This window comes from Trifolium pratense, linkage group LG3 (assembly GCF_020283565.1).
Source record: "Trifolium pratense cultivar HEN17-A07 linkage group LG3, ARS_RC_1.1, whole genome shotgun sequence".
NCBI lineage: Eukaryota > Viridiplantae > Streptophyta > Magnoliopsida > Fabales > Fabaceae > Trifolium > Trifolium pratense.
In genome coordinates, this window is record NC_060061.1 from 6,805,685 (window position 1) to 6,820,728 (window position 15,044).

General features: G+C 29.3%; 2 protein-coding genes and 1 non-coding gene across 3 annotated transcripts; 2 read left to right on the top strand and 1 right to left on the bottom strand.

Annotated features, from left to right (window-relative positions):
• Nucleotides 1-1,447: 1,447 nt before the first annotated feature.
• LOC123919162 lies at nt 1,448-1,567 on the bottom strand. The gene has a single exon (XR_006813077.1). It is a non-coding gene; the product is annotated as a U5 spliceosomal RNA (small nuclear RNA).
• Nucleotides 1,568-9,857: 8,290 nt separating this feature from the next.
• Nucleotides 9,858-11,580, top strand: LOC123916013 (NAC domain-containing protein 83-like). The gene is made up of 3 exons (XM_045967331.1): nt 9,858-10,183; nt 10,406-10,674; nt 11,069-11,580. Exons 1-3 carry the CDS (start codon nt 10,003-10,005, stop codon nt 11,309-11,311), a joined length of 693 nt encoding a protein of 230 aa, XP_045823287.1. The 5' UTR covers nt 9,858-10,002; the 3' UTR covers nt 11,312-11,580.
• A 2,090-nt stretch (nt 11,581-13,670) lies between these two features.
• On the top strand, nt 13,671-14,778 carry LOC123914525. Its single transcript, XM_045965726.1, has 2 exons — nt 13,671-14,321; nt 14,614-14,778. The coding sequence occupies exons 1-2, from the start codon at nt 13,671-13,673 to the stop codon at nt 14,776-14,778; spliced, it is 816 nt and encodes a 271-aa protein (XP_045821682.1).
• Nucleotides 14,779-15,044: the final 266 nt, after the last annotated feature.

Sequence of the window (15,044 nt, forward strand, 5' to 3'; positions counted from 1 at the left end):
AAGTACACATATCTATTATTTAAACAAATTAAATGACTTAACTATTACAAACACAACTTAAAGGACTTTTATATGCATTTGAGCTATATTTGACCATTATTATAAGTTCATACTATTTTAACATATATTAAAAGAAGTAGTATATATTGGATGTATATTTATTGTATACAAATGTTCTTAAGAATTAACCTAATTTGAACATGACTTCTATGGAGGAAGATAGGGTAGTACGTAGTATATATAATATATATTTAAGTACATGTTGGGCCTATTTAGTAAAAAACAAAGATGATAGTGATCCTTCTTGTAAAAACAAATGATAATGATTTTTGTTAGCCAAATCTTAAATGAATTTTTTGGAATTTGGCCGTGTGTAGAGACACAAATAAAAGGAACAAAAACGATTTTTCGCAATTACGATTTGAGGGTGATTGCTTTATCACTTTGTGGTTGTAGTAATTCAACTAGGAATTTTATTTCTTGACGCCATCCATATAGTACATAAACATAAGTGGTGCTCTAAAGACACCAAAAAGGAAAAGAGAAGATTTGTAGGCTCCAATTTTCCTATGATAGCCACACCAAATTTTTAATTTAATTATTTTTTAAAAATAATTATCTATTTAAATTAGAATTCATATATATATGTCTGTCTAATTAATATGTATGTGGATCGAATTCCCCTAGATGGAGTCAGAGTTGTTCGGATGCGACATTGAACAAAAAGTGCTCACTTAAGGGGTGGTATATTTGGTATCAAGATGCCCTCCAGTTGTAAATCACAAAATCAGATCGGTCAGTTCATATTGCATCTATACAAAATCAGTCCAAATCAATCTGAACCATTCAGATTAGATCGGATGGTCCTGATTTAACACAACGTGAAACTGCGTGAAAAAATTACTGCAAGAAATCATGTTCCGTATATTTGGGCAAGGTGAATAGTTCTTCTTGTTTGAACTAAGGTTAAAAAATTGGAATGTTATGAGTTCAAATCCAATCAAAAGAAAAAAAATATAAATCTAACAACTAATTATAAATATTGATCGTTTCAAAAACAAAAAGGGTAGTATATCTATAAGTGAGAGTTCAGATAGTCTAAATATTTTAACCGACACGAGAAAACATAGATTTTACTTTGTGTTTCTCACTTGTATAATTGTTCTTGATCTAATTTAAATGATTTCCCAAACTCTCCTCATGACGTAATTTTGGTATCAGAGTCCACGATTTCAAAAAGGATCAACTCTCCTGGTTTCGAAAGTAAAAACTGTTGTTTGATGGAGAACATAATCAAATGAAGGAAAGACTCACACTTGTTAAGAAGTCCCACATCGGTTGCGAGATGGCCTGACTAAGTGTTTATATACTAGAGGCAATCCTCACCTTACAAGCCGGTTTTGTAAGGATGAGTTAAGCCCAATATCCATTTCTAAGATGGTATCAGAGCTCTCATTTAAGAGAACTCTTTCAAAAAATTGTCAGTATGCCACTTTGATTGACAGCTACACAGTATTCTTTAGTAAAAGGCGAAAGAATAGTTCGCTATGTAGTTATCAGATGGTATCAGAGCCTCTCCAAGATTCGTTGGGCCACCCGATATCGGGCCACCTACCATTTATATCCGCGTACCAAGCTCAATAGCGCTGGACGCGAGGGGGTGTGTTAAGAAGTCCCACATCGGTTGCGAGATGGCATGACTAAGTGTTTATATACTAGAGGCAATCATCACCTTACAAGCCAGTTTTGTAAGGATGAGTTATGCCCAATATCCATTTCTAAGAACACTTAAGTGTGAAGTTAAAAGTTTTATCGATAAATAATAATGACTATGGACAAAAGGAGAATTTAGAAGCATGGACTATAGTATACAAACTACGTACAGCAGAAGGTCTATTAAAGTGTGGCTCAAAAATAGCTAGGCATGCCATCTTGAATGAGTTGGAATTCATGCAGAGTTTTTTTTACTCAAACAAAGAGTTAGAATTCGACTAATTGAATTGATACAGTATCAATGAGAATTGGACAATTTATGGAACACACGTCATGAGATCTCTCATCCCAACCAAGTCACATAATATTAATTAACTTAATTTTTTTTATTCCATTTTACAACAATAAATTAATTCAAGAGGTAAAAGACTTAGAGTCCACGTCTCTTGTAAATAAGTGGTCATGAATTTGATCTCTAATTCTTATAAGTGTATCAACAAAATTCCGTTGAGAACTCATTTTATATTTTATATTTCTCAATATTCTCTGACGGCAAAAAAAAAAACACTATTCATTCAAATAAATTTATTTAATTTTGAAAAATTCAAAGCCACATACACGTAGGTTTACATTTTCCTAACCTTCATGAATTGATTGTGTGAGTATAAATGTATAATCAGTATCATATCACTATCATATGTTTAAAAATCAGTATTATTATGATATGATATGATGGCTTTGTTTGTAGTCTAAATATGTATGTATGCCTCCACAATGATGGGGGATGATGGACCCTCCTAGCCCACTAGACACGGCTCGCATGAAAAGCTCATCGCAATTCATGTCAACAACCATTGAAATTTCATTTAACTTCATATCATATCATAGAAATAAATTACAAATATATCATGCCTTAGGCTCATCTAAGGAAAAGCCCCTCCATTTCATTCAATTCAATTCATTGCACCCTTATAAATCCTTGTCTTTGTGAATAATTAATGAAAGCCACCTTGTACACAGTCCATAGCAATCGTGCCACTTGGTGAAACATGAACGTGCATTGGTGTCTATTATTTTTAGGAGCCATTAGTGTCTTTTGTTATGGCCCTGCCTTATTAGAAGGAGAATGTTAACTTGTGCCCTTAAGGCACATGTTAAGGAAGCAAAAATAGAAATTATTAAATGCTAATTTGTGCATTTTGACTTTTGAAGCATTAAATTTCTTGTATCATTAAATGATGAATTTCTATTTTGGTATATCTTAACATGTGTTCTTATGGCACATGTTAACAAGACCCTTATTAGAATAACAAAACAAAACAAAACAAAAAAAAACTGTAATAACAACAATACACCCATTTTTTTTCTTTGAGTTTTGGTCGAAATAATAATTAAGAACTACTAAACTCACTTGGATTGTTTTGATGGTGTTGCCTTGGATCCTTGAGATATGTTCTCTCCAGATTTTAAGTTCTGACTCTACTATCAATTTCGGTTAACTAGTCCATACAAAGTAAAAAAAAAAAAAAAACTCTGGCAGGTACACCCATTAATTCTTACTAGAACAAGAAGTGTTTAGTTCAAAGATCTTTTCATCTAAGGTTACATGATTTACTTTAAAATATTAACATAATATTTATTATTTTTTAATAGTTTTCATTTGTTTAAATAGTATATATATCTAACTGATTTATTATTATTATTTTTAGGAACTCTAGTTAAGGTGATATTATAATGTTTTTCTTTTTAAAAAATTATTATAGTCTTATTTTCAATATAGTAAATACTAGTCTTATTTTTTATAGTAAATTATTTTATTATTGATAATTTTGAGAATTTTATAAAACAATTCACAATTTATAATTCTATATGAAATTAACAATAATTTTTAATTCTCATGCCGTGTCCCGTGTATCAAAATGACTTAAATTTTGAAATGGAGAGAATAAAAATTTCCTCCTTACATCATAAAATCTAAGGAATAAGAATTTTGCATACCGATCCCAATTCAAATCCAATAGCATTATATGCTCTCCAGTCTCCAGGACTACTATTCATTGTCATAGCCAAAATTAGGGTTAGTTGGGGAATAACCACCAAATTAAAATGATTAGGTTTTTTTTTCTTTCCTTTTTTTGTTTACTAAATTTATATATATTTTTGTTTATGTTAAGGTTTTTTCTTAGCTGAAAGTGTGAACATAAAATGATTAGTTAGCTATTTATTATTCTCTCTGCTTTAAAATAAGTTTGGTTAGCTATTGATGTGTTTTCCAACATCATAAATGTAAGACATAACATAACATTTTAAGAGTAGAGGTGAGAATAGGTTAGACCGACCTACATGAACCTATGACCTAGTCTACATAGGCTTAGGTCAGACCAGCCTAATTCTTAGTGTACATAAAAATATTATGGCGAGGGGTGTGAGAAAATCGTGGGCATAGAAAGAAAAAAATTATTTATACCCAAGTGTGATTGCTAATAGTTAGCCCATTTACTTGCTTATCAAAATAAAAGTGGCCTCATTTACTTCAATTGCTCAACCAGAAAAAAATTCTCTTCCCCCAACCCTCCCACCCCCTCCACGTTTATTTTATCCCTCATAAAATTTCATTTTTGTTCATGCATAAAAAGTTTGGAAAATATTTTTTTAAATTTTTTATAGTGTAAAATATTATTTTCAACAGCAAAAAAAAAGTTCGAAAAATACGTTAAGAACTTTTTCGCATGGGCGAAATTGAAATTTTAGAGGGATAAAAGAAATGTGGGGGAGGGGCGAGGAGTGAATTTTTCCTCAACCATCTAATGACATCTTTTAATCAAAACCCAACTCTTGTTTGAACGAACTCGAATTCAATTTTTGGTGTAAACAATTTTTGTCATATGTTACTTACTTCACAGCTGAACTCTAAATTATCGGGAGTCTCTTCTTTTATATTGTACACTATTTTTTCTTGTAAAATTTCTCAGTTGTAAATGTATACCCAAAATCCATAAAAAAAAAAAAAAAAAAAAAAACTCAAATTTGTGTTATTTTGATTATGGTTCAAACCTCTAAAAGAGAATAAAACAATAAGGTGGATAATCACATTGAACTAAGAACATATGTACAAAGGAATATGAATATCATATCTTCACCCAAATCTTAAGATTGTTGTGTGTGTGTGTGATGATGTGTGTGCTCGCGCATATGTGGGCAAGGGTGTTTGTATGTGTGCGTGCAAGCGCTTGTGTGTGGAATATGTATATAGTGACACTCATTTATAATTTACTTCCAAAATTAATAGTATTTTTGCTCCCGACCATATAGAGAAATGTGATTTTAAGCTATATATATATATATATATATATATATATATATATATATATATATATATATATATATATATATATATTTATTTATTTATTTTTTGATAAGCTTAAGCTTATATTTTTAATCCACAGTGGAATATAACATTCCAAAAATGATGATATGGGGTTTGACTAGACGGAATTTAATTGCTTTAATTTCATGGCATTCTTAATAGGAATTTATATTTCTGACTTAGCCAAAATCAATATATATATATAGAGAGAGAGAGTGTTAAAAACAAAAATATACTAACACATTCAACATTAATCCTCCTCATTTAGCAAATCCAAAAATAAGTCCACAAAATCATTCAAATCCGTGTGTGTGGAAATTGATTTCGTCACTGTGAAGTTTATTGAGATAATAGTTGCCTCTCACAACAACACTAATGAATTGTATTTAGGATTCAACATTTGTGTTTAGTCTCAAAATTGGCCAAAATTTTATATTTTAAAACTAAACACAAATGTTAAATAGTAAACTCGTAAACTATAAGTAAAATAGAGAGAGAGAGCTTATCGAGTCATGAGACTTTACTTAAACTCTTCTCGAAAGAGTTTACAGACAAATAAATTATTTTTGTGAGTACTTTAGAATTTTAAACTCGTAAATTACTAATTTTACTACTTGAATTCAAAATAGTTTACCAAAAAAAGAATTTACACTAGTAATTTATTTTTGTTAGCACTTAGAATTGTAAATTCGTACGTGTTAAATCAAGATTTTAACAACTTTGTTTATGATTTGAAATTTGAATGAGAGATAAATAATATTATTTGAACCATCATTTCAATGAGGAATTTGATCTATTCAACTTTAACTGAAATTCATTAAGCATCGTTAAACCAACTAGTTAGTAATACATAAGTAAACTAGACGATTATCCGTGCGATGTATGGGTTTTATGCGTTGTTTTATACTATAACGTCAAAAAATTATTTGTATAGGTAGTAAATTGATTATTAGCAAAAACATTAACTATTTTGAACCAAAAATAATAAAATACACAAAATAATAAAATGAAAAAAAATTTAAAATGAATAGTAACTCAAAATAATAATAATAATAATAATATATAATAATAATTAGTACCACTCATTAAATTAATTAATATAAGTGAGTGATGTGCCTAAATGAAAGGTTTTCATTGGTTTAAGTGAGTGATGTGGATTAGGGTTTAGATAGTTAATTGGACAACTATCTAGGATTTATATATGGAAAATGCTAACTAGTGCCGCTGGGGCACTGGTTAAGGAGATAAATAAGGTATGAATGTATTGGAAATTGTGTAATCTACTTTTTATAAGTATAAAAAATGTTTTTTTCAATACAAAAATTATCCTTTTTGGTATCCTTAACTAGTGGGTTGTGCTTTATATATATAGATTATCAAAAATTAATCAATGATGTGCCCTAGGAAAAATCGAATTAAATACAAGTGATCCCAAAGAAAACCAATGACAAGTTTCTTATGCGTTAAGTTAAGCATAGCATTCCCTTTTCAGCTACTTTTGTTGCTAAATAAAAAGCACAACCCACTTTGGCATAGAATTTATGAACATACAAAATAACTAATCCAAAAAAGAAGAAAAAAAATGGATTGTTTATAATAGGATTAAACTAAAGGCTCCACATAAGAGGAAATTAAAAACACTACATTATTATAAACTAGAAAAGATAGGTGAGTGAGACCCATGTGTAGAACTAAGAGTTAGACATTCGTTTAAAGGATATAAGGGTACCTTTCATTGCTGTAGTCCTAAGCAAAGGGATTCAATTCAAACAAGAAAAATATATGCAACTTGGACTTTTATTTTCTTCTTACGTTGTTGGTGAGAGTCATTGAAAATTTAATTTACTTTGACAAATTAAAGTTAGCTCTTTAAATCAAGATCTTCTTGATGAAGGAAATTAAAGTACCAAAACTTTTAATGCATGCCCCAGTATATCTTAGCTGACTATATGTCCATGTTAGGTCGTGATTTTGCTTTGTTGATTTCCCCCCCTTTTGTTGCCTTTTATCAAATTTAATTTTCTATGTAAACTTTACAAAACAACAACCCTAAATTGAAAGTAGCATATCCGAACTCTAGAGAATCCGAATTCGATTTTTTGTGGAAACAATTTTTTGTTATATTTTACTCATTTTGCGGCCGAACTGTAAGTTACCGGGGTCTCTTTGTTAGAAGTCTCACATTGGCCAGAGATATGACATAGATAACATTTACAAGTGTAGTGCAAACTTCAACTCTCAAGCTAGCTTTTGTGGTTGAGTATAAGCCTCCCAAATTCTAATATGGTATCAGAGGTTATCCTAAATCCATTTGTTGTTTGTTGTGGAGACCTCTCATATTTGGGTCACCCGTTGTTGTTGATATCACGTTCCAGCTTGTTCAGTCCTGGACGTGAGAGTGTGTGTTAGAAGTCTCACATTGGCTAGAGAGATGACATAGATAACATTTATAAGTGTAGTGCAAACCTCAACTCTCAAACTAGCTTTTGTGGTTAAGTATAGACCTCCCAAATTCTAATACTCTTCCCCTAAGAACGAGACAGTAATTAATACCACAAAAAATAGCATAGCCGAACTATAAGTGTGTGTTTGGTTATACATGCTAACAAAAATTGATTTTGAATAAACTAATTTTGGTTAAAAGGAAGTTAAAATTTATATTAATTTATGTTTTGATAATTTAATAGATTTAGAAATTGGTTGTATATTACTCAATGAACTTGAGAGTATACGACTCCATATTTAGAAGGATATACGATTCTCACAATATAGCAAATTAAAGTTCAAAAGACGCTCAATATTCAGTGAAGAGAACCTATGGGGGGAAATTTGAGATTAGATAAAAATAAAAATAAAATAAAAAAAATTGAAACCTAATAAATTTATGCTCAAACCACTAGTCACTAATCCAGACGTATAGTGAGGTGTAATAACCAAACAATGGTGGTAGAGATAACTATAACCTATTATAGAAAAAAGAGAAGCTTTACAAAGATTTGCAGCATGACATATAAAGCGAGAGACTCTGAGTCATCTATGCATTTTCAAATTCATAATAATGAAAGGGAGGAGGACAAAAACATATACATTATCATATTTTCATATAGCCAAATTATAGGGAAAACTTTAAATACAGTAAATTAATGAAAACAAACTTTAAAAAGCCAAATCAAGGATATTATTGGTTAGTTTAGTTCTTAATTTAATTAGAAACTTTTAAAAGAATTGGAGAAGATAAAAAAAAATTATGATTAATTAAAGTATCACTAATAACTATTTTACAACTTTAAACTATTATTTATCTTGAAGTTGAAGTTACAAAGTTAAACTATTATCACCGAATTAATACTTTCAAAACTTAATTAGAAACTTAATCGTGGGTATACTTTTTTTCTTCTTCAAAATCAATTGAAACAGCGTACCATAAAAAAAGGACGAGGTACATTCCAACTAAGTTAGCACCTTCTGATAATCTCAACGTTAGGTTAGCAATTCCAACCAAGAAAACAACAAACAACCCATAGAAGTGTATAAAAAAAAAGGAAAGCATGAGGGGAAAAAAACCAAAACTCATCGAAAACATTACTTAATCTTAAAGTAGCTAGACATACTAGGTCTATTGCTGTCAATGAGAAGCAATGCTAAAAAAAAGAAATTTATCAATGTACACAACAATGGTTTTCTCTAAAAATATGAGAAACTATAAATCTCATGGACTAAATCAACTAATTAAAGAAAAAATTTTCATCTTGTTTTGAGATTCTTAAGAACAAGATCAACATTGGCAATAACTAGCAAATAATGTTAATGATAACAAATAAAAATAAATAGTTGACTAAAAGAGTGTTGCAATCACAGTGTAACAATGATAAAACATCAACAATCAAGATATTAGGCTCAAATGGTTAACGAGTTCTTCCTAGGACGAATTGTTTGGTTCTCGGTGAAAACAATTCTTGGTCAGATTTCACATACCTCCCTCATAGTTGAATTCTGAATTATATAAGTTTCTTTCCCTTAAAAACCAGAGAGTTAACACAAAAAAATAAATAAAAAATCAACAATGAAATCCGTAGAAAACATCGCCAAAACCCTATAGCAATAATAGAACTGATAGAGATTAGGTAGTACTTAATTAAATAATTATTAGGTAGTAGTTAATTAAATAGTATATGTATTAGTAAGATATAGCACGTATTTATATTATTAGTTGAACTTTTATGTTATTGAGTTGCTTAATTGGGCTTTATGTTTTTAGGTCTATTAAGAGTATTATATATGTAGTGTTTTTGCACATTTTAATCTAATGAAAGAAGATTGTAAAAAAAAAAAAATCTAATGAAAGAAAATGATTGAAATTTATGTTTTATTTCTTAATTAATTTTTAATGTTTTTTTTCTTCTAGTTTTAGTGTAGAATCCTATTTCTTGGACTTGGTAGAAATTAACTTCCTATCAAGAACCATTACCAATAGACCTAGTTAAATTACTATATTTTTGGATGAAGGGAGTATCTAAAATTGTTTCCAAGGAAAATTAAATCTGGCCCCTTCATCATATATAAAGGTAAGGCATAGCAAAAAGAAGATTAAAAAGAGCTTTAATGATAAGTAAAGAAAAATTGTTTGTCAAACATGAAACTTAGTATGTTAAGTGATCTTAACTGTTGATCAGTCTAGTCCAGAACATTAAGTATTGTCCCCTTTCCACAAAGACAATGTTAGCTTTTATTTCTCTCTAATTATCATCCCATATTTATAAATACCATGCAAACTTAATTCCTTTCTTGTGCCTCTCCTCACTCTCACTTAATTTGAGTTGGTCAAGACACCAAAGTCTACTTATTTTTTCTTAAGTTTTTGCTTCCTTTAGTTGTTCCAATTTATTAATCAGGAAGATTAATTAATTTAAGTGATTAAGCAAATGGATAAGCTTAATTTTATTAAAAATGGAGTGAGTAGATTACCTCCTGGATTTCGTTTTCAACCAACAGATGAAGAACTTGTGTTTCAATATTTGAAATGTAAGATTTTCTCATGCCCTTTGCCTGCTTCCATCATTCCTGAGGTCAATGTTTGCAAATATGATCCTTGGGATTTGCCAGGTCAGCAACTACAAAAAATTACTACTAAATGAATTTGAATATTTTACGATCACATAATATATTGATAGGCTCAAATATCATATTAAATTTTTATATTTAATATTATTTAATATTATTTCATATTAAATTTTCACATTAATTAATTATATAAATAAATAAAAAATTATGCATATATTTGTAATTTTTTTTTTTTAATATTGTTGTATTGGATTGATAATATAGGAGGTTGTGATGAACAAGAGAGGCACTTTTTTAGTTCAAAAGAATCAAAGAATAGAAATAGTAATAGAATGAGTAGAACAACAAAATGTGGATATTGGAAGGCAACAGGGTCAGACAAAAGAATTTCATCTTCAACTTGCAATGGCATTATTGGGCTAAGAAAAACTCTAGTTTTTTATGAAGGAAAATCTCCAAATGGGTCTAGAACTAATTGGATCTTACATGAATATCGTCTCATCAATGTGGAAAGTCCCACCAACTCAACTCAGGTAATTATTAGTTGCTTAATTTTCATCAATTAGATATATAAATCTGTGTCAAAAATATATATCATTTTTAGTCCTGTAAATATACTATTTTTTGTTTTTGATCATTGTATTTTTATTTTATTCATATTAAAATTAGTCTATGCAATATGTGAGTAAGTAATTTTAAATCCTCAAAATAAGAAATAAAATGTGTATATATATTACATAACTAATTTTCATATGATTTTTTTTATAGAAGTAGAATAAATTAAACACCGGTAATAAAACAAAAAAAGTTGTATATTTTCAAGGACTAAAAATAATAAATATTTTCACTCAAACTAAAAAAAAAAAAAAAAGAGTATATATAGTTGCACTTGATTTAATTTAATTAATGTATTTGTATGACATGCAGAACTATGGAAATGAGATAGGAGATTGGGTTTTGTGTCGGTTATCTATGAGGAAAAGAAGTTTAGAATATGGAAGCACTAGTACTCATAATAATGCTACTAATAATTCAAGATTAATGTTTGATTTTATGATGGTAAACAACAACAAGACATGTTCTTCTACTTCCTCTTCATGTTCAAGTTCTAGTAACAACAACATTGAGGTCTCTTCAAATCATCACGAAAATGGCTATGCTGATTTTTAATCAAGAATAATCAACATTCTTAATTAACTAATTTTCTATATGCTAGAGGGTGATCGATCCATGTACCAAAATATTGTAATATGCTTATCGTTGATGTTTTTATAATTCAATATATAGTACGTAGTAATGTAATTTCATTAAGCTCTCCATGTGTTACATAAGCTCAAGATTATATAATTCAGAACCAAGTTTCACTTGAGATAAGCCATTCTTATTATTTAATTTTTTTTTCACCATGATATTAATACGAATTTTTTACCGCTGTTTAATAGTGTCTAATCTCTTTTGGGAAACTTGTCTACGTAAAGTGGATTCTCCCCTTCCAACCATTATTTTTTTCATACACAAAAGTCAAAATTGAATTCACGAACACTTACTTAATAGGCACGAGACTCTTACCATTTGGATTAATTTATTAATTTGTCTTTCCATTATTTAACTTATATATCTTCTAAAATAGTAACTATATAACTTTTAATTTTTTACTCAAGTTTAACTTGATCATCAAAAGGTTTTGATTTTCCCTACAAAAGCATGGTGTCTTATTCATGCTTTACTTTATTGAGTGCAAAACAAGATGTAAAAGGGTTGTATACCTTATTTGGTGCGCTCCATTAGTGTGCATGCCAAAGTAACATTTTTTTTTATTTTTTTTTCAATTATTTTTTCAAAAAAGAAAATTGCAATTGCAAAATTTCACAAGAACCATGTTTTTTTGTTTATAATGAAATTAAAGACCGAACATATCACCTCTAACATATTATATCCACCAAACTAAACCTTGTGACTTAATTTAACAAGAACCATTTCATCTACTAATTATATCAGACGATTGCGGGATATTTCTAGTCCAAAATATATCATCTTAATTGGTGGCAGTACTTTGACTTTATAACTTCAAAAAAAAATAAAAAATTAGTGACAGTAGTTTGACTTTATAACTTCAAAATAGATAATTCAAATACCATAGTAGTAAAATAATCATTAATGTTACTGTTGAGAAAATTTAAATATTGGTCAAATAATTTTTTTTTTGGTGATAGGTCAAATAATTATCTTATATTCAAAGTGTTTATATCAACTAATAATTAACTTTATATGCTTAACTTACTATTACTTACAGTTTTTTAATAAGAGACGGCTGAGTCAACAAAAATTAATATATTTAATTTATAATATAGTCTAAATACATAAATTTGTATTTGATCGCTTTTTCTCTTTTTTACTCGAGGTAGCAATTTATACCTATGTACACAATAATTTATGCTTTGCACCTATTATACTTTGAGTTTAATTGTTGTGCACCGTCGGTGCAATTTTTTTTTACACATGCATCAAATGACGTGTTGCCACATCATTTAATAAATGTGACACTTCATGTATTTTTAATTACCATACATAATGTGTCCGTATATTATTGGACACATGTGCAAAATAACTTTACACCTACGTACATATAAATTAAATTCTTATACTTTACTCCAACATCAAAAGATATATAGCAGAGTAGTGTCATATTTTATGGTAATTTTGATTAAAATAGAAAAATTATCAAACTTTTAAAATATTGGATTGTTTTCAATATTTGTTCCATCCCAAGTACCAGTTATTTATATCTTATGCATGCACATTATACTCTTAGTTTATCTAAATAGAAAGTTATTTAAACCTTAATTATTTTTTTATATTAATGTATTTCTTTTTTACAAAAAATTTTGACTAAAAAATTAGAAAACTAATTGATGATCAATTGATTGAGAATATGTAAATGATGTCAAATTTGGCTTGAATGTTATTCTTAGGATCTTAATATGAGGGCCACTTTGATTTCATAGCTGATATTCAGGTGACATTTTCTCTTACTTGACCAAAACTAGCAAAATTAGGATTTGGTCAAATTCACAACCAATAATTAAAATCCATAAACACACTATTTTAAATATTGTGCTAAACAAGTGAGTACATTTTGAAAAACACCTGTCAAGTTACTACTGTATATCCTAAATTAACATTTCCCAAATTTTCCCACATAGGAAATGAAGTTACAACATTACCCTTAAGAGCATGTTAGTTAATTTAGTTTCTTAAATAGCAAATTACAACACTCTCTCTCCCTTTTTATTTGTAAATTTCAATTCAATTCAACCTTTTTCTATTATTGACAAACCAATAACTGTAAAAACAATATGTACAGGTGCTGTCATGTTTTTTCAACTGCCAAATTAAACACCTTAATTACATCATCTCATTCTCAACATTTTCATCATCATCTTCTTCTTCTTCTGCTGAATCTTATTATTTTCATTTCATTTCCTAACCGCCTCATTACAGACAAATAAATAATTATTTATTGTCTGTAATGGGGAATGGAAGTACAAAGTTATATTCAACCGAAGGAGAAACAGAATCAGTATCACCCAAATCACCCAAAACCCGACCTACACTTATTGGTCGATTCGAAGAGTTTAGAAAACGTATGAATTTTGAATCTAGCCCCTCGAAAAAACAACTATTGAAAGATGCCGAAGAAGAGGATAGAAGCAGCAATGTTTCTAAGTCTTCTTCTCATGAAATTAATGAAACCGAACACCATAAGGTTTCGGTTTCGACAAAAGAGGAAGCAACGGTGCCATTAGAAACCACAGAAAAGATTTCTAGAGTTGTTCCGATGAAAAACTCCGCACGTGAAGCTATGGAGGAGAAGGATAACATTAACAAAGCCATTGAGAAAATTGAGGCAGAGATCAAAACAGATGAGAAAATTATTGAGGAGATAGTTAAAAAGTTAAAAATTGATGATAATGATAGTGATGATGAAGAAACCGCGGAACTTGGAAGATATTTATGTCATGGATCACCGAGTTTCAGAATTTATTGCATCGAAGCCGATAGAAGAAAGGCGGAAGAGGAGAAGGAAGAAGAAGAACGTAAGAGTCCAACCATACACCAAAAATCGCACAGTGCCGATAGTGTTGAAAAAATTAAAACAAGGAACAAAATCTCAAACGAGGTAATTAACCTTATCTTACAATCTTGTTTTAAATTGCAATGTCAATCACAATACAAAGGTTTTAGAGATCTCCACAACATAATCACAATTACAATTGCGACCACATCAGTCGCATTTGTCCATATTTTTCTACAATATTATTTAAAGTTAGCAAACAGACTGTAACTGTATCCGCAACCACAACTGCAATTTAGAAATAATTACATTATCACATGGAACATGTTTCGTAGATATCTACAAATACTCGATATTGAGAACGGTTTTTCATAACTTTGTTATCTATTTTTGATAGGTACCTGAAATTGTTGAAAATGGATCAAATACAAAGAGAAAAGGGAATATGATGAAGAAATTTGGAGCAGTGAGAACTCTGCTAAAGGTTAAGTCATGCTACTATCCAATGTCTTCATGTACCGGCGACAGAAGCCGTATTGTTCATGCAAAAGAAGCGAATTGATTATATATATCATATGAAGACAACAATTATAATAATTTCATTTATTTTTTTTCTTCTTTTTTTAGCCTATTTTGGCTTGTTTAATCCCACATTTTCTGATGACTCCACAACAGAGTTGTCTTTGTTCATTATGTGAAACGTACACCTAGTATATGTTTCTGGTTCTAGCTTTGATGTAATTATGTATTTTCATGTAAACTAGTACACTTGTGCATGGTTTGTACCAGGATTATGTATTCATGTAACATTGAACAAAAATTATAGAT